This window comes from Pseudoliparis swirei, chromosome 3 (genome assembly GCF_029220125.1).
Source record: "Pseudoliparis swirei isolate HS2019 ecotype Mariana Trench chromosome 3, NWPU_hadal_v1, whole genome shotgun sequence".
Lineage (NCBI taxonomy): Eukaryota > Metazoa > Chordata > Actinopteri > Perciformes > Liparidae > Pseudoliparis > Pseudoliparis swirei.
In genome coordinates, this window is record NC_079390.1 from 3,199,326 (window position 1) to 3,220,403 (window position 21,078).

Here is a 21,078-nt window from a genome sequence, read left to right on the forward strand (position 1 = left end):
TCTGTCTGCCTGTCTGTGTGTGTCTGTGTGTCTGTCTGTCTGTCTGTCTGTCTGCCTGTCCATAACTCTTGACCTCTGTTCTCTCTTCCTATAAAACATAAAACAGTCTTCAGTCAATAAGTGACGACGAGTTAAAACCAAAAGTTCCTGATGAATAATTACGTAACAGGGCTCCTTATCTTTGTGTTTCTGCTCGTTATGTTTTACTCGTTATGTTTTACTCGTTTTGTTTTACTCGTTATGTTTTACTCGTTATGTTTGCTGATGATTAGTCGTGAGGAATGTGTCTTATGTAATGATCAGCATGACATCTGCAGGAGCACCAAAGCACAACAATAACTTGATGTTGTTTCAGCTGCCAGATCCTATCCGGACTAAAGATTAGTCCTTTCATATTCCTCTTCCTCCTCCAACGAAATATCAACAGAACATATGAAAATATCAACAGAATATGTGAAAATATCAACAGAATATGTGAAAATATCAATAAAATATCTGAAAATACAGAACATATGAAAATATCAACAGAATATCTGAAAATACAGAATATATGAAAATACAGAATATATGAAAATATCAACAGAATATATGAAAATATCAACAGAATATATGAAAATACAGAATATCTGAAAATACAGAATATATGAAAATATCAACAGAATATCTGAAAATACAGAATATATGAAAATACAGAATATATGAAAATACAGAATATCTGAAACTATCAACAGAATATCTGAAAATATCAACAGAATATATGAAAATATCAACAGAACATATGAAAATATAGAAAATAACAAAATATCAACAGAATATATGAAAATATAGAAAATAACAAAACATCAACAGAATATTTGAAAATATAAAATATAAAATATGTGAAAATATTGACAGTAGATTTGAAAATATCAACAGAATATATGAACCCTGGACCCTGAACCCTGAACCCTGGACCCTGAACCCTGGACCCTGAACCCCTAGAAGTGTTCAGTAGCGGTCTGCTGTGTCTGTCCTGGTCCACACGGGTCCAGTTCAACACCGTCAACCCTCAAACACTTCATAACCTCTTTCATCAACAGACATCCATGGAACACTCGTACGGTGTCTCCATTTCTACACGTCACATCCCTAAATAATCAAAACTGCAAGAGAAAAATAAATCCCTTGAACAGACTAACCCACAGGAATATTCTGTTTGGAGAATTACTTTAATTCACTTCTGCGGTTATCTAAAGGTTAACGCCAGTTTGGACTTTACACTCGTAAAAGAGGGTCCTAAAGGTGTTATCTATGTATTATATGCTCTCGGGTAATCCTGCAATCGCGTAGACAATGGCTCGGTTAATAGTTAAAAACAGAGGACACGCCCATAACCCTTTGATCTTTCATCTGCAAAGCCACGGTAAATATTCCGCTGACCGAGTTTATTTAAATTCTATAGAGCTTTCGGTTGTGGCAATGCTCTTTATCCTCCAGAACCCCACCCGATTTTTGAGGTTTCTGCTCGAAATGACATACGCAAAGTAAAAAGGGTTTATAGCTCTGCAACCACAAAAGCTATTTGAATAATGTTGGTGTTATAATAAAGGGAACACATGTGAGCTTTTGTTCAGATGTGTAAATATTAGTATATATGTTACTGGTTCAGAGTAAATAAAGATGAAACTTCTATTTTCATAGAAGTTTCAGGTTCGATTAGAAAAAAAGCACTTTCAGGATGAATATATCCTGGATGGATGCACAGCAAAGGCCTAAAATCACCCAGATAATAACACAACTTGTGAACAGACTCTCTGCAAAGTTTGACTCGAAAAAAATAAAGCAGAACAATAGTTGGAGACTTTTTAGTAAAGAGAAATTAGGCGAGGTCTCTAAAATGTGCATTTGGGCACATTGAAGCACCATCTGTGCCATTTGACTTTTCTCATGTTCCAAACCATTTATTTCACTTTCACTTTTACTTGTGGTGTTCAAAACATGCAAATACATCATTATGTGGCTTTAAAACAGTAAATCAAAGATTAAAAAACGATCAAACAAAGTGGTGCTGTGCGAGTGCGTGCTGTGCATACAGCCGGTTTTTGGATCTGTCACAGCGCAGCTGTTGTGCGCGCAGATATCTCCACCGGGGAAGGGGCGGATTTTAAAGAACGGCACGTCATTGGAATCCTTAGAGCCAATAGAATCGATTGGTACCAAGAAAGATAAGATTGACAGCACTGTGAGCCAATAGGAGACAGAAAGGCGTCGCCATATTTGAAATGTGAAATCCGATTCGCTGAAATTGAACTTCCTGACAGCTGACTATGGCTTCCCCAAAAGTCCGCCTGGTTTTTAAAGTGACCTACACACACACTAAAGCCATGCCAGCTGGAATGCAGGGGAGAGAAACGTTTTTTCTTCTTCTCAAGAACAAAAGTATGTTGAATTTGCTGAATGTAAAGCTATGAAGCGATTAATATTTCTGTGTTCTTTGGCTTATATCTCCGTGATACTTTGGTGCAGAAGGATTCTGTAAAGATATTTAGAATCTGTGTGAAGTCCTCTTGCTTTCGAACATCTAATTTGTTATGATTGCACAAAGCTACATGTCGCTAGCTACGGAAACGTTCTGAGTGGGCCGACACCTGACAAAATGATGATTATGATATTTTTATTTTTATTTCAGTTGGTGTTTGAGTTGTGTTTAAATGGCTCACTGATACTTGTAGCCCCAGTTGTCTTCTTTAATTTGATATCCAACATCAATATATTTTCTCATGTTTATTTTAATAGTATAGACAGTTTAAAACACAACATCAAAAATGTACCATATTTGGTGCGTTGGGGCTTAAGAGGATGATTAAGGCTGAGCATGACACGGCTCATCCTGAGAGATGACTCATCCTTTCTTTGATGAAGACTTTAACCTCTTCTTAGGCTTATACTTCTGAAGCGACTGCACTTACGATGCTGCAGTTTGCTGCTCACCCATTGGCTCGTTCACATCCCAACCCGATGTCATCTTGTGTTGTGGATTTTATTGTTGATTGACCTTTATAATTGAAATGAGTTTATCAAGATTGAGATTAGAGGTTTAATAGCCGCGCATGAACCCAAGCACAGGTTAATATGGACAGAAGGTTGACGCACTTTAATTTTTTTGAAAAAACTTTCTTCAGCCTTACAGATCTTCATCATCTGAACACACACACGTGAACACACGTCGAGTGTGTGTTTACACTGACGTCACTGTTTTCTAAAGTTACAGATACGACTGGTGGAGGGTGGAGTCAAGTATGGAATTACACTTTTGATATTGTATTTCCCCTTTTTGTGGTTTTCCACCCAATTATTGATGTTTCATCCTTAACCAATACTGACCTGCAAAATGTTGAAAAAAGGGCTCAATTACGAATAAATATGAAATAAAATTACATCACGAAAAAAATATTTAATAAAGTATACATGTGAGTTTTTTTTTGTGTACTTCAAGACATGTATTGTTTAGTTCAGTTGTAGGGTGAGTTTTTTTCTGTCTATAATTCTAATTATACATTTTTTAAATCTGTCATGAGCCCATTTACGGGCAAATATCCGTAATTATTATCATTATATTTAATGGATAAATCAATAAGTTCCACCTAATATAATAATAGTATTATAATAGTAATATATACGGTTAAATATCTAAGTGTTTGATGCTGGAAAATACAATAAATACTCCACATCAGAACATTATACATGTGCACATTTACTGTGATACTTAAATAAATATAAATATGTGATCAGTTGGAGGAAGTCGCCGAGGCTTAAGATAGATTTTTATTTCATTCTGAGCGCAAATACAAGAGCTTGTATTGTTAAATTAAAAATATCACTGATAAAATTCACAAAGTTCACCACAAAGCTCATTTTTCTAAATCCACTAGAACAAGCGTTTAGTTATTGTGCATCATGCAGGTGTGGAGAATGTAAACTGAGCCAAGAGAGGGGAGAGGGCGGGGTCAACCGGGCCCCCAGGATCCACCATGTAGAGGTTCTTCTTCTGGGGTTTCAGGATCCTCCACCATGTAGAGGTTCTTCTTCTGGGGTTTCAGGATCCACTATGGAGGTTCTTCCTCTGGTGTTTCAGGATCCACTATGTAGAGGTTCTTCTTCTGGTGTTTCAGGATCCTCCACCATGGGGAGGTTCTTCTTCTGGTGTTTCAGGATCCACTTTGTAGAGGTTCTTCTTCTGGTGTTTCAGGATCCACTATGTAGAGGTTCTTCTTCTGGTGTTTCAGGATCCACTATGTCGAGGTTCTTCTTCTGGTGTTTCAGGATCCACTATGTCGAGGTTCTTCTTCTGGTGTTTCAGGATCCTCCATGGGGAGGTTCTTCTTCTTCTGGTGTAAAGTCGGGCTGTGTGGACGGTTTATGACAAGTCGTCGGGGGCGGGGAGCTTCTCCAGCGTGGGCTCCACGCCCCAGATCTCCCGGGCGTACTGGGAGATGGTGCGGTCGCTGGAGAACTTGCCACATCCTGCAATGTTGTAGATCACCTTCTTGGTCCATTCTTTGGGGTCCTGATGCGAGGATGAAAAAAAATCATGTTATATTAATGCGATCAAAAATGAAAGGGTGTTCCTCGCCCTGGGTTGGACTCATAATAAACTAATTTAAATCCTCCTAGGAGTCCATCTCAGACCTCGAGGAACCGCTTCCTCGTGAACGTACCTTGTAGAGAGCGTTGACTTTCTCCTGGCATTTGATATATTCTTCATAATCAGCAAAGACCTTAAATCTGTGCGGGAAAACGAAAAATGCAATCAACTGGGAGATGTAGTGCAGTGCAAATGCATCTGTGTGTGTGTGTGTGTGTGTGTGTGTGTCTGTACTGAATGCTGGTGTGAATGAGAAAGACTGTAAGTTGTTTTCTCGATGCGCCCGCCTGCAAGTTTATTCACGTTCCTATTTGTGTGTGTGTATATATGCGTGTGTGTGTGTGTGTGTGTATATAGGCGCGCGTGTGTGTGTGTTTATGTGCGTGTGTGTGTGTGTTTATGTGTGCGCGTGTGTGTGTGTGTGTGTGTGTGTGTGTGTGCCGCAGGCGGGTAATGTTTGATGTGTCTTGACCTGTCATGATGCATCAGCATGTTGACGATTTCTTTGAACAGGTCCGGCTGCTTGGGGCTGAAGAAGCCTCCAGAGATCTGGTCCACCGCCTGTTTGAGCTCCGGCAGCCGGTTGTAGTACTCCTGAGCGTTGTACCTGAGCGGGGACCCCACAGAATAAATAAAACAATACGCACGTTCAGAAGAAAAAAAGCAGAAGCTCGTTGGCTGTAATATCCCGGCTCCATTCATAGAAGCGTGGAGCCGGGTGGAGCCGGGTGGAGCCGGGTGGAGGTGAGTCCAACATGTCGTCACTGTGTGTAGGAAGTAACTCACCAAATTAATCTGATATCAAGTCACATGCTGAACTATTACACACTGGCAGGATGCACCCCCCCCCCCACACACACACACACACACAGCCCTCTGGTATGATGTCACGGTGGCAGAGCGCTGTGGAATGCTCTGCCTGACCCTCATTAAGGTTTACAGATTCAAAAACATCATCTCAAAACATTCCTGTTTACACTTTGTGACACTTTGTCTGTGATAAGTATAAACTTTACTTACTTACTTACTCCTTACTTATTTAGTTAACTACTACTTACTTACTTACTCCTTACTTATTTAGTTAACTACTACTTACTTACTTACTACTTACTTACTACTTACTTATTTAATTACTTACTTACTACTTACTTATTTAGTTAACTACTACTTACTTTCTACTTACGTACTTAATTACTTACTTAGTTAACTATTACTTACTTACTAATTACTTACATACTACCTACTTAGTTAACTACTACTTACTTACTTATTTACTAATTACTTACTCCTTACTTACTTACTACCTACTTACTTAGTTAACTACTACTTACTTACTACGTACTTACTTATTTAGTTAACTACTAATTACTTACTACTTACTTACTTACTTACTACCTACTTACTTAGTTAACTACTATGTACTTACTACTTACATACTTACTTACTACCTACTAACTTAGTTAACTACTACTTACTTACTACTTACTTAATTACTTACTTAGTTAATTACTACTTACTACTTACTTATTTACTTAACTACTACTTACTATCTACTTACGTACTTACTTACTACCTACTTACTTAGTTAACTACTACTTACTTACTACTTACGTACTTACTTACTACCTACTTAGTTAACTACTACTTACTTACTTATTTACTACTTACTTACTACCTACTTACTTAGTTAACTACTACTTACTTACTACTTACATACTTACTTACTACCTACTTACTTAGTTAACTACTACTTACTTAATTACTTACTTAGTTAACTACAACTTACTTACTACCTACTTAGTTAACTACTACTTACTACTTACTTACTTATTTACTTAACTACTACTTACTTACTACTTACTCACTCACTCACTTACAGTGAAATGAAACTAGTAGGACACATGTTTGGGGCCTCTCGTGGAGCGGGCCCCCGTGGGGACTTGATGTGAGCTGTGGGGACACGAGGTGATTCTAGACGTGACCTCTGGACCGGCGGCGGTTCCCTCCTCACCCTTTCTTCTCCAGCGCATCGACCTCGTCCACCAACATGCCGAAGATGAAGATGTTGCCCTCGCCGGCCTCCTCGGCCATCTCCACGTTGGCTCCGTCCATGGTGCCGATGGTCAGGGCCCCGTTCAACATGAACTTCATGTTGCCCGTGCCGGAGGCCTCGGTGCCGGCTGTGGAAATCTGCTCCGACAGGTCGGACGCGGGGATGACTGCAAGAAGAGAGAAGTGGAGTCGAGAAGAGGGTTCAGGACTCCAATAAGATTCTTTCTTTTTTTTACACTGCATGTACAAAATAAAATGAGGTCATTTTGCAGATGAAGAAAAATAACTGGATGACGAGTCTGAGAGCAGATGAAGAGAGAGGAGAGAGAGGAGAACACAGGAATCGGGCTGTGATTTGGGGGAATCACCTCTCTCTGCCAATGTGACTCTGTAGTTCTCCAGGAAGATGACCTTGAGGCGGTCCCCCACCACGGGGTCGTTGTTGACCACCTCACCGATAGCTGTGATCAGACGGATTATCATCTTGGCCGTGTGGTACCCGGGGGCCGCCTGAAAGGAACCGTGGGAGGAAGATGAATTAAGTTTTTAAAGCTCAGTCGCATGTTGTTAAACCAGTCACACTTGTACTGCCACGCCCTCTTGAGAGGTAGAAAGATGTTTCTGCCCCAAGAGAATTGTCACAAAATGTTCATGCTGAATTTTTATTGAAATAACAACTTTTTTGTGACTCCTCCATCTCTTATTATTACTAATATTACTATATTAATTACTTTGCAATCACTTTTAATTAAACCAGATTGCTCCATCATTTTTTTATTTTTTTATTATTTTATTATAATACAAATAGTTCTGTCCGTGCAATAATGGAAATAATATTTTGGTAAAAAATATCTTATTGTGGGTGAAATTCACCTGTTCTGCACTGGATATATTTTCAAGATAATAACAATGAAGTGCAACCTGCGAAAAACTACACAAAATCAGTAAAAATATATATATTTGTCGAGAAAGAGTTTTTCTGAGTTTTACACTGGATATCTTTTTTTTAATGTGAGTCATCATTATCAGTATCATACGCTGCCAATAATCTCGGCCGTCGCGCGTGCGCAGCGTAACCTGTTAACAGCGTAACCTGTTAACGCCGTAACGTAAACATCTACACCAAAGTACAGGCATTTATTCATTTATTTTATTTGTATGACTTAATTGTATCTCTGTGTACTTTTTAATATGTGAAGTTCACAATAAAAGGTCTTGAAATAAAATAACTCTGCATTTCCCCTCGCGCCCAACCTGCAATGTCGTGGCGCCCCACAGTTTGAGAAACTCTGCGTTAAACTCTACGAACCTTTCCTCCAATGATGACGGTTCTTGGAGTCCACTGCTTGTTGGGCTCCTTCTTTATGCCTGGAGGAGATATGAAGAAATTACAGGATTGGGGTGTGTGTCACACACACACTCTCTGCCCTGAAAGCGTCTCACGGTGTTCCAATGAGACAACACTCCGTGTCACGCAGCTCTTACGGTTGTAGTAGGTGATGATGTGCAGGCAGTTGAGCAGCTGCCGCTTGTACTCGTGGATTCTCTTCACCTGGAGGTCGAACATGGAGTCGGGGTTGATCTTCACCTTGTAGTGTTCCTCCAAGTGAGCGGCGAACTTCAACTTGTTCTCCTAATTCATCGAAAAAACATCAACGAAAGGCGATCAGATATTAACATGAACAAAAAAAAGAAGACAACAAGTGTTCGTTGTCAAAGAAGACGAAGTCCTCGACTCGCCAACATGCCAACGACTTTAATCTGTTCATGGATGCTGTGACATCACAGATCCTATCTCCTCTTCCCTCTCTCCTTAAGGATACACTGAGCACCAATCTCCTCTTCTCTCCTTAAGGATACACTGAGCACCAATCTCCTCTTCTCTCCTTAAGGATACACTGAGCACCTATCTCCTCTTCCCTCTCTCCTTAAGGATACACTGAGCACCTATCTCCTCTCCTCTCTCCTTAAGGATACACTGAGCACCAATCTCCTCTTCTCTCCTTAAGGATACACTGAGCACCTATCTCCTCTTCCCTCTCTCCTTAAGGATACACTGAGCACCTATCTCCTCTCCTCTCTCCTTAAGGATACACTGAGCACCAATCTCCTCTTCTCTCCTTAAGGATACACTGAGCACCTATCTCCTCTCTCTCTCCTTAAGGATACACTGAGCACCTATCTCCTCTTCTCTCTCTCCTTAAGGATACACTGAGCACCTATCTCCTCTCCTCTCTCCTTAAGGATACACTGAGCACCAATCTCCTCTTCTCTCCTTAAGGATACACTGAGCACCTATCTCCTCTTCTCTCTCTCCTTAAGGATACACTGAGCACCTATCTCCTCTTCTCTCTCTCCTTAAGGATACACTGAGCACCTATCTCCTCTCCTCTCTCTCCTTATAGATACACTGAGCACCTATCTCCTCTTCTCTCCCTCTCTTTAAGGATACACTGAGCACCTATCTTCTCTTCTTTTTTGGGGAGTTTTTCCTGATCCAATGTGAGTTCAAAGGTCACAGATCGTAAAGCCCAAGGAGGCAAATTCGTAAATGTGTCATATTGGGCTGTATATAAAATAAATTGAATTGAATTGAATCTCCAAAGTGAAACTGCGAGCTGAGGACCCAACAAAACTTCACCTGCTTCACTTTGGCCACGTCGCGGATGAAAGCCTCGTCGTTCACAAAATTGCAGAGACCCTTCAGCTGGTCGAGGTCGCGAATGAAGTCCTCGCCGATTCTCTGTCGACAACAATGGAATAATAAATAAAAATCAAAGACGTACACTACCGTTCCAAAGTTAGAAAAGTACTTATTTTTCAAAGTAAAGCACTGGTTTTTTTCAATGACGATAACATTAAATTAATCATAAGTACACTCTCTACATAGTTAATGTGTAAATGACTATTCTCTGGTGTTTAATGAAGTCTCTACAGAGGTGTATAGAGGCCCATCTCCAGTGTTCTGATGGTACATTGTGTTATCGCCTTAGAAGACTAACGGAGGGGTGGAAAACCCTTGAAACCCTTTTTTATGTGAGCGCAGCTGAAAACAGTTATGCTGGTGAGAGAAGCTCTAAAACTGGCCTTCCTTTGAACCACAAGTTTGACGAAAAACATTAATATTTAAAATAAAAATCATTATTTCTGACCTTGTCGATGTCTTGACTATATTTTATATTATTGCTGCAATTTATTCGATAAATAAAAGTGACTTCTCATGGAAAACAAATGGAAACCAAATTGTCTCGGTGACCCCAAACTTTGAAACGGTGGCGTACAAGCCGCCGATATTGTTTGCGTGACGTTAAAAAAACACCGCTGACCTCGGCGATGACCTCGGCCAGCCCGGGGTTGCACATGACCAGCCAGCGGCGAGGAGTGATGCCGTTGGTCTTGTTTTGGAACTTATCCGGCTCCATCTCATAGAAGTCCTTGAAACTGCCGGCAGAGAGAAGCATCACATATGTCAGAACACACACACACACACTGGTACACACACGCACATACACACATGCACGATGCAGCAGCCCTTGAAAGCATAGAGGCGAGAGGGATCTACACATACCACAACACACACATACATGTAAACTGTATTTTCCACTTCAGAGCATCACAGGGTGTAGATATGTATTTCGCGGACATACATAGTAGCTTTGAGGATGTCAGAGTGAATACGGGCCACTCCGTTGACAGCGTGGGAACCCACAATGCACAGATGGGCCATGTTGATCCTCTTCTGACCGCTCTCCTCGATGAGGGACATGCGGCTCAGACGCTCGTGGTCACCGGGGAAGTGAGCGGCGACTCTCTGAAAGGTTTCAAAGAACACGAGGAACAGATGTACACATGTGTTTATTTATTTATATATATTGTCGTATACAATTAATTCAACATTGCCTATGTAAGATCATACGAATGAGCAGCGACAGGACTGTTTATATCAGTGTGTAAGTATATTTATATAATATTCAGTGTATTGTTGAGCTGCAGCTGTCCATAACTTCATGTCAGAAATATGTCTCCTTCCATTCTGAGACATAGGCCATGTACAGTAACTTAGTTCTTGCCATGAAAAGCCAATAAACACATGTTGATCTTTGACTTCCGACCTTTAAGTCCTTTTAATTTGTTCATTATCTTTTTTTCACAGTGGCAAGAATACTCTGCAAGATATATATATATCTATCACATCTATATATCTGAATTTTAATTACCCTGCCTGTTTTTTTCTGCCTGCCTGATCTTACATGTTTTTAATTTCAGATTTTTAAAAAAATTCATATTGTTTTTTAAAATTCATATTGGTTTTTCTCATATGTTTTTTTAAAATTCATATTGTTTTTTTTTTTCATATTGTTTTTTATTTTCATATTGCTTTTTATTTTCATATTGTTTTTTATTTTCATATTGTTTTTTATTTTCATATTGTTTTTTTCTGTTCATTATCTTTTTTTCACGGTGGCAACAATACTATGGAAGATATTTATTCTTAATCACATCTAATATCTGAATTTGAATTACCGTGCTTATTTTTGACTAATCTCACATGGTTTTAATTTCATATTATTAAAAAATATATCTATATATATTATTTTACTCTGTGATGGCCCCACTTTAAAAGTATCGTGCTCACCCACATGTTTTGATTGCACCGAGGATGTGACCTCATCCAACTTCCTTAACTCCTACCTCCTAGCTCTTACATCACTTTATCACCCCGGCACTTATTAACCTCAGGCCATATCGACAACGTGCCATCCCTCTGCTGCCATAAATATACGTCATATATATTTATGCCGGTGCATTGTGGAGACGATAACAAGCTGCAATGTGCAGCACTGACCTCTAGGTGGCGACGGTTGATCTCATAGACAATCTCCAGGTGGCGAGGCAGCAGGTGAGCGAACAGGTCGACGGGCCACCGCTCCAGAGCTTCAGGGAGGACCGTGTGATTGGTGTAGGCACAGGTGCGCACGCAGATGTCCCAGGCCTGAACCCCGGAAATACATGTAAATATACTATTATATAACATTTGTGTAGTTATGGTGGTGGGTATATAGTTTATGAACTACACCAACATGTGGGATGTCAAAATCCAAAACAGAAGTTCTACATTTAAATAAAATCCAGCTATGAGGTGATGAACATGAAGCTCTGTTGTTGCTCTTCCTCACCATGTCCCATTGGAGCTTCTCCTCATCAACCAGAACCCTCATCAGCTCAGGAATAGCCAAGGCTGGGTGAGTGTCATTCAGCTGGATGGCGACCTGAACGTATGCAGAAAATAAAATTAATAATACATCATGAAACTAGAACGGGCACTCGGTAGAGCGCATACCTTCGCATATCACAAGATTTGGCATTGAATTATGAACATTTTGGCATTAGTTGCATGCCAAGTGGATACAAATTGACCGCTCTATGGTAAAAAGAAGATTGTGACCTTTTCTTGACCTTGACCTTTGACCCGATCGATCCCAAAATCTAATCAAATGGTCCCCGGATAATAACCAATCATCCCACCAAATTTCATGCGATTCGGTTTAATACTTTTTGAGTTATGCGAGTAACACGCATACAAATAAATAAATAAATAAATACACGGCGATCAAAACATAACCTTCCGCATTTTCAATGCGAAGGTAAATATGGCATGAAATGCTTTATAGTGTTCATTAAAACACACCGACAAGCGGTTTAACACGACCAGACACACACAGAACATCGGAGGGGAATCTTTTTTCATATTTTGGACATCAATTTTGATTTGGTTCATTTTCTCCGGCTTCACCTTGTCAGGCAGTTTGCTGAAGTCGGTGCGGACGACCTCCCTGGAGCCGAACTTGGAGACCTTGAAACGCCGGATGATGTCCTGCAGGGTGGCGGACACCACGAAGTATTCCTGCTTCAGACGCAGCTCCTTCCCTTCAAAGAACTGAGGACACACACACACACACACATTGGTTCTGGTTCTGTTCCGTTTTAAATTCATTAAATATATGCATTATTGATGAAGTGATTATCCAAACTAAAGGTAGTGTAGTATATTTTCATCTACTGTATAATATCAGTTTATATGAAACCTACAAGTCAGCGCTCAAGGTTCAAGAATCATATGACATGCCTGAGTTGGGTTTTTGAACCTTGAAAGTCCAAAACAACAACCCAGTGTGTAAACAAAAACCTGCCTGTGAGGCGATTCTGCCTGTCTGTGATTGGACCACAAAGGCCGGGATCAATCAGTTTCTCCTGCCTGTTGGGTATATTATGAGAAGCTGAAGACATGAATATTAGACTTCTCTCAATTCGGCATCCTGAGAATCTCCAGACGGTCCGGGCGTCTGTTTCTGACCTTTACCTTTGAGAATAAACTAAATACTCTTAAAGTGCAGTGTCTTCTTCATCATCAATTCCATCATCATCCTCCAGCTGGCGAGAAGATACGACAGTCGCAAGACATAAGCACCACACCTCTGTGTCTAAAACAAAGTGTTTTTTAAAATGTGAAATCACTTTTGCAAACACACATGGTATACAGTTGCATTGCGTGATGTATTTGTGAAGCTCCTCCCCTCATTTTTCTGTTTTCTTTCATATTTATCCAGCCACCTAAGTAGAGGTGACCCCTGAAGGGTTGAAGATAATGTTTTCTTTATCAATGATAAATATATAAATGGTACTAGCTAAGCTATTACCACCTGCTGGCAAAAGAAAAATTGATTGGAATTGATTTATGTGATACTGTGATGGAGAAATTAACATATTTCTGGATTAATGCATGACATAAAAAACCCTTTGTTGGTGTAATTTGGCATTATTTACAATTTCTGCTCATGTCCGGATCGGCTGGTAGAGTTTTAGAGGGGTGTTAAATGGCTTTAACGTGATAACTAAAAGATAATTACGTGTTTCTTCTGGTAAAAATCCCTTTTAAAATATTTCTACTTTTCAGGAACTCCTAAAGATATCTTGTCCACCCGATACATTTTTGGTAAAATAAAAATATATACATATCTTTCCTATTGATTTCTTTCTGTTTCATTTATTATGGTTGAGGGAATCCACTAATTTGCTCAGTGTTTTTTTAATAATGTTAAAATACACACTATGATAGAGCAGCAGTGTAGCTCAGACTGCATTGAACCCTCAGCTGTCAGCTCCACCGTGTTCCTGCTCTTAGATGACCAGCTGATACATGAGCGGTGGAGCGAGATGCTTATCTCCGAAATCCTTCTCCTGGAGCCTTTACGGCGGGCGGCTCGGTGCCGACTATGAGAGACGGGAGGAGCTCACGGTGGAGCTGCAGACAGAGGAAACGAGTCGGGGGCCAAATTATGGAAATCCATGAGAGTTAAGATGAGCCGTGCAGTCGTACAGTTTCAATACTGTGCACGGCTCCGACAACGTTTAACAGTTGTTATTTATTCCTCTTATCCAGGTTTGCATGGCCATCCTTATGCAGTTATGACAAATTAAAAAGGTACAATATATATATATATATATATTTATATATATATATATATATTTATATATATAATTGTATATATATATATTATACTGTGTATATATATTTTTTTCTTTCTTCTTCATATATATATATATATATATACACACACTACCGTTTAAAAGTTTGGGGTCACTGTATATCTATATATATATATATATCTGTATATATATATATATATAATGTATTATATATATATATATACTTTTTTTCATATATATATATTTTTTTATATATATATACACACTACCGTTCAAAAGTTTGGGGTCACCCAGAACATTTTATTAATTTAATTTAATTTAATGTTATCTTCATGGAAAAAACCAGTAATTTTCTTTGAAATATAAGGACATTTCTAATTTGTTTTCTTCTTTTTTCTAAGTGACCCTAAACTTTTGAACGGTAGTGTATATAAATATAAATATTTTTTCCACCTACATTGTCGTTGGGGTACAGCACCCGGGAGATGTTCTCAGCCAAGTTTCTGTCCAACACGGCCTGAATGTAGCCGCCCACATTGACTGTGAGGGGAGAAAACAATACATAAACTCCATTAATTGGAGCTCATCGGGCAGCTAATTGCCTGATTGAAAACGTGAGACCACCTACAGTCTTTCAGGTTGAACTCGCAAGGAGCCTTGGCTGACCACAGTCTCATGGTGTTCACCACGTTGTTCCTGTAGCCGGGGATGGGCGTGTCATACGGCAACGCCAGCACCACCTGTCAACGCCAACACAGGGAATAAAAACAAACAAATCAAAAAATCGACTTCAGAAATCCTCGATTACTATTCCTTTTTTATTTATTTTTCATAAAATGATGTTTTTCACCTGAGTGTCGACCCATTTGACTCCGTCGGCGTGATGCTCGGTCCTGCCGTAGAAGTGCACCGGGTGCATGTACTCGGGCCGCGCCTTCTCCCAGGGGTTACCGAAGCGCAGCCAATCATCGGCCTCCTCCACCTGGGCGATGACAGGATGAATTCACAAAGAGACGGGAAGAAAAAAAACACTCATTAGTGGCTTTTGAGCTTTTGAGCCAGAAAACAACCATGAATAATGAGGTCGTGGTAACAGGTGCAGGTGTTTTTTTTAAAGGTGGAAAAAGAAGAAAATAAGTTATTCTCGCTAATGAAACGAGACGACAACGTTTTCACATGAATTCTTTTCTTCTTCTTCGTTTCTAACCTGCCAGCCGTTGACAATTTTTTGATTGAAGATACCAAATTCGTAGCGAATGCCGTAGCCATAGGCAGCCAGACCCAGGGACGCCATGGAGTCCAGGAAACAGGCTGACAACCAGAGACAGCGTGAAGAAAAATGATATCAAACATGCATTATTTAGGATTAAAAAGATTAACATTTAAAAAGATGCTCACCAGCGAGACGCCCCAGGCCACCGTTCCCCAAACCGGCGTCTTCCTCCATGTCCTGCAGCTCCTCCATGTCCAGACCCAACTGCAGAACAACAGAACACACCAGTGAGACGATGGGGAAGGAAATCTCACCGTGGAAAGGCGGGAAGATTATCAAAAAGAGACATATTGTATGTTTCATAAATGTACTTCTGGTGGCAAACCGACTCTCGCCAGGAAATGGTTTTCACAATAAAGTCCTCCTCTGAAGACATGATGGATGTTTACAACATGGAGGAGATAATCTACAGGCTGGAACAGTTTTTGGCATGCTGGAAAAAATGTTTTATATGTAATACCTCATAGACCTGATTTTATTATCATAAATCAATTAATGTACAATAGAGAATAGATCACTCTCTGTTTATACATAGTTTTCTCCTTTTTTAAAATTCTGTCTCTTTTTTAAATTTTTTATCCTTGATATTTTATTCAGGTATTTTTACAGAAATACAACCTTCAAAAGTAAGAATGCATAATTAAAAAGTTCAAAAGTAATAAAAAGTACAAACGTAATAAAATAGTAATAAAAAAAGTAAAAAGTAATAAAAAAGTAATAAATATTTAAAAAAGTAATGAAAGTGCGAAAGTAATAAAAAAGTACGAAAGTAATAAATAGTACAAAAGTAATGACAATTAATATAGCAATAACAAGTTAAAAAGTAATAAAAAGAAGGGGAACAAAGTAATACAATAGTGAGGTTCATTCTAAACTACTATGAACAACAAATAAAACATAAAAATAAAGTAATAATTAACCATGCATCTGGCCAAGAAGGGCCTTAAGGTAGCACACAAATAAAAATGTTAAAGCAGGAAAATAATTATAAATAAGGAAGCAAAAAAAGTCAAAACAACCATGCAATTTCTATTTTTGTTTTTTGTTTTCATTCTGTCTCTTTTTTGTTGTTTATCCTATGCTTGAAACTGTTTGCTCTAAATATGTGTACAACTCAAATGAGCATCATCTTAAAATCTGCACATGACAAGACATCTGTAACTTAATTAAAACAAATTTCAAAAAATGTATCAGAATAAATACATGAACGTGTGCTTGTCCCTCACCTGGTACATGGCCTCGTCACAGGCGTTCTCCAGCGCCAGGTTCACCATGGTGTTCTGGAGGGTGCGGCCCATGTAGAACTCCAGGGAGATGTAGTACACGCGCTACAGGAGAGAGAACAACACTGGATCAACAGGCGTTGTCTGAGGAGGATTACAGAGAGGTCACATGCCAAAAAGTCACAATAACTTTCACCCCAGAATATGAAAGGAATCTTCAAGTTTGAATTATTTCCCTCCCTGGTTGTGGAGTGCGTGGCAATGTGCCACCTGAGCCGGTGGCTGGCCTATGACATTTAGGTTTGGAGAGGAGAGAAGGGAAGAGGGAAGGGACTAGGGGACAGATTGCTTTAGCTGTTACATAATACCAACAGTTTGGCCCCCCGGGGCCAGAAATAGCTCCTGTAGAGGTCGTTGTAAAGGTCAGCCTGAGCCTGATACCCTTTCATCACAGAGTTCAAGTCAAGAGGGAAGTGGTTCAGAGACATGTGTTGAATAATAATGAATACAACCGGCAGAGCCATAACACTGAGCAGCTACCTACGTCTCTTGAATTATATATATATATATATATATATATATATATATATATATATGTATATATATATGTTAATATATATATATACAGTATATATATTTATATATATTCATATGTATATATATAGGGACTTCAAGCCTAGTTTTATCTCATTAAGTTAATTAGTTTCTTTGTTTTACCCCCAATAATCCATATTTGCATTGTCAACAATAAAGTTGTAGTAACAGTGACTTTATATCTTAGATGCAACAAACAACTCCAGCCTCAACTTAAATGACCTCCCTCCTCAAGGTTTCTGTTTAGACCTTTAAGGAATTCACCTTTGACCTTCAAGTGAATCCCCTTTGACCTTTAAGGGATTCACATTGACCTTTGACCTTTCAGCCTAGAGCACCGAAACAAGACGATACACTTTGGAGGTCAGACGTGTTTTTTTTTAGTTCGAGGTTTGCAGCCCACCGACATCTAATTAGACGGCATCTGAAAACTAGCTTAATGATGCATATTTGCATTATCAACAATAAAGTTGCAGTAACAGTGACTTTATATCTTACATGCAACTCACAACTTATATGTCTTCCCCTCCTCAAGGCTTCTGTTCAGACCTTTAAGGGATTCATCTTTGACCTTTGACCTTTCATCTAATTAGACAAGCTTAATGTGAGACGTAAACGAATCCCTACTGAGATCAATAGGGAAGGGCTCGGGACTTAAACTCCACAGCAGTTGATTTATGGTTATTTTAGTTAATTTAATTCTATATTTTAGGATGTTTTAAATATGTGATGTAAATTGTCTTTTAGTACTGTGAAAAGTGCTCTATATATATATATATATATATATATGTATCAATTATATACATTTTTATTATTATTATTATTATTATTATTATTAGTAGAGGAACGGGGACATTTTCTTCCTGTGTTAAAAAATAAATAAATCCTCTTTATGAGTTATTAGTTATTAATGATCTTATGAGAACATTTTTCTCCCTTTAAGTAAATACAATGTGTACTCTGAAACCTCTATACTGTGATTATACAGCCTTGTGAGAGATTTTTAAAGAATAATGGGGCGTGGCTTACAATTTTTTAATTTGTACGTCTATATTCTTCCATTCATAAGCTTCCTCTTATTGTTTTAAGGTCGTTAATAACACTGAGACGAAGCTTCTCTGGTGGACTATGCGACGGCCGACGCCCCTCCAGGCACGTTGCTCTCGGATGACACCGGTAAAGCGATATGTGCTTTATCCTTCACCGTCAGACCGGAGGGTCACGGAAAGGTCACGGAAAGGTCACGGAAAGGTCACGGGGAGGTTTAACGTTTCAACGCGCCGCAAGAAGCGTCGCACAGCGGCAGAGCGCCGAGAAGGCCCGACGAAGTCCAAATGCCACGACCTCACGCTCACGGAGGGAGAACCTAAATCTCTCGCTCTCGTGAAACAGGATTCATGTCTTTGTGTTCGACGTGCAGAAGTTATTTTCACGACGCGGTAAAAAAAAAAAGAGTCATAGTTATGGCGCGGAGAGAGCAATGAAACTTTATTACATATGAGCCAGATGTCAGATGACATCATCGAGTCGCCTGCTTTCCCGTGAACCTGCACACTGTACGAAATGTAGTGTTGTTATGATATGATATATTAAAACAAGATATGCTATATTAATGGAATAGCACGCCGTTTAAGTCAATTATTATACTTTTGCACCCTCGAAAAAGAGATTTTTGGGATTCACCAAGGATAAATATATGAAATACATTTTGTAAAAGAGGCTATTTTCCATCTGTAGTGCCAAAATGTCACAAAACACACCTAAAAACATCAGATTCAACGGCAAGGTTTATAGAATATTTCCTCTTTTCAATGAGTACACACACGATATATCACTTTATTTGACTCCGTGACTTACTTTGGGGTCTTTCTCATAGTAGTGCTGCTGGGTTCTGATCCAGCGGCCAATCAGATGCTCCCGCACCGTGTGGGCCAGAGCGAAGAAGTAATCCCTCTTGGTGGCCACGTTCCTGTCCTTCACCAGCGTGAAGTGGAGGTGTCGGTTGAAATCTTGCTTCAGCGCCGAGATGTTCTCCACGCCGGCGAGGCCTCGCACCGAAATCTGCTTCTTCCTCTCGTGGTCGGTCAGGGACTTCGACATGTCGGCGTTGTGGTCGTAGAAGCTCTGGGGTGGGGGGGGGGGGAGGGGCAGAAAGGAAAACAAGCCACCACCACCAAGGCCTAGACTGCGAGTGAGACACACACACACACACACCACGGGCTCAGGTTCAGGGGTTTTAAAAAGGCTCAGATATGAATATTAAGCAGAGGGTGGAGCGGAGGGGATATGTTGGGTGATGGGGGTGGGGGGGGGGGGGGTAGAGGGTGTAACCTTTCAATTATGTGACACACGATTAACTCAGGGGGCCGTCGCAGATAGAAAATTAAAAGATCGGCATCGCTACACGGCAACCCAAGAGATGATGATGTCAATCAATAGCTTTGATTGACAGCCGGTTAAAACCAATAAATCATCAAATCGGTACAAATAATTTGAATATTCCAATTTATAAAATGCCTTTTCTCTTTGTATTCTGGGTCCTGCTTTGTCTTTTACCGTTTCATACTTCATAACATGACTTAGAAACTGGTTATTATCTTTTTTCTCGTTATATTTCATACGATATAATTACTGTGCGCTGGTGACAATATTTGGCAGAACCATTATTTTTCTCCTCATAGTTGTCAGGGACAACAGATGGTTTACGATACATAATATTTATTTTTGTTCCACCCAAAACAAAGCAAAGCGCTGCACACATCTGCAAAATTAGCATATTGTATGACGGGCTATATTTATGTGTGTAGTTATTAAACTGTCTCAGACTTAAAAGAGGAAGAGGTAGTTCACCAAGCTTCATTCGTATTTATATATATATATATTATATAGATATATTACATATATATTATATATATATATATATTATATATATTTTATAAATATATATATTATATATGTAATATGTATATATTATATATATTTTATATATATATTATATATTATATATATACTGTATATATATGTATTTTATATATATTTTATAAATATATATATTATATATGTAATATGTATATATTATATATATTTTATATATATATTATATATTATATATATATACTGTATATATATGTATTTTATATATATATATAATACATATATTATATATATAAATTAGCATATTGTATGACGGGCTATATTTATGTGTGTAGTTAATAAACTGTCTCAGACGTAAAAGAGGAAGAGGTAGTTCACCAAGCTTCATTCGTATGTATATGTATATATATATATATATATATATATATAGATATATTATAGATATATTATATATATACAGGACTGTCTCAGAAAATTAGAATATTGTGATGAAGTTCTTTATTTTCTGTAATGCAATTCAAAAAACAAAAATGTCATGCATTCTGGATTCATTACAAATCAACTGAAATATTGCAAGCCTTTTATTCTTTTAATATTGCTGATTATGGCTTACAGCTTAAGAAAACTCAAATATCCTATCTCTAAATATTAGAATATCATGAAAAAGTATACTAGTAGGGTATTAAACAAATCACTTGAATTGTCTAATTAACTCGAAACACCTGCAAGGGTTTCCTGAGCCTTGACAAACACTCAGCTGTTATAAATCTTTTTTTTACTTGGTCTGAGGAAATATTAAAATGTTATGAGATAGGATTTTAGAGTTTTCTTAAGCTGTAAGCCATAATCAGCAATATTAAAAGAATAAAAGGCTTGCAATATTTCAGTTGATTTGTAATGAATCCAGAATGCATGACATTTTTGTTTTTTAATTGCATTACAGAAAATAA

The 21,078-nt window shown here is 38.7% G+C and overlaps 1 protein-coding gene across 1 annotated transcript; it reads right to left on the reverse strand.

The window, feature by feature from the left end:
- Window positions 1-3,791: 3,791 nt before the first annotated feature.
- On the reverse strand, window positions 3,792-19,407 carry pygma (phosphorylase, glycogen, muscle A). The gene is made up of 20 exons (XM_056406636.1): window positions 19,112-19,407; window positions 16,664-16,765; window positions 15,563-15,641; window positions 15,372-15,475; window positions 15,015-15,146; window positions 14,793-14,904; window positions 14,622-14,704; window positions 12,471-12,614; window positions 11,854-11,946; window positions 11,523-11,669; window positions 10,324-10,487; window positions 10,003-10,117; window positions 9,318-9,419; window positions 8,162-8,309; window positions 7,986-8,044; window positions 7,045-7,186; window positions 6,636-6,843; window positions 5,097-5,231; window positions 4,698-4,764; window positions 3,792-4,546 (listed from the first exon to the last, which is right to left on the reverse strand). Exons 1-20 carry the CDS (start codon window positions 19,352-19,354, stop codon window positions 4,397-4,399), a joined length of 2,529 nt encoding a protein of 842 aa, XP_056262611.1. The 5' UTR covers window positions 19,355-19,407; the 3' UTR covers window positions 3,792-4,396.
- Window positions 19,408-21,078: the final 1,671 nt, after the last annotated feature.

Coding starts and splice junctions, on each gene's coding strand:
- pygma (XM_056406636.1), bottom strand. CDS start 19,354: ATGTCGAAGTCCCTGACCGACCACGAGAGGAAGAAGCAGATTTCGGTG. Junction 14,905..15,014: donor TCAAATGGGTCGACACTCAG/GTGAAAAACATC, acceptor TGGCGTTGACAG/GTGGTGCTGGCGTTGCCGTA. Junction 11,947..12,470: donor TCAGCAAACTGCCTGACAAG/GTGAAGCCGGAG, acceptor GCATACGTTCAG/GTCGCCATCCAGCTGAATGA.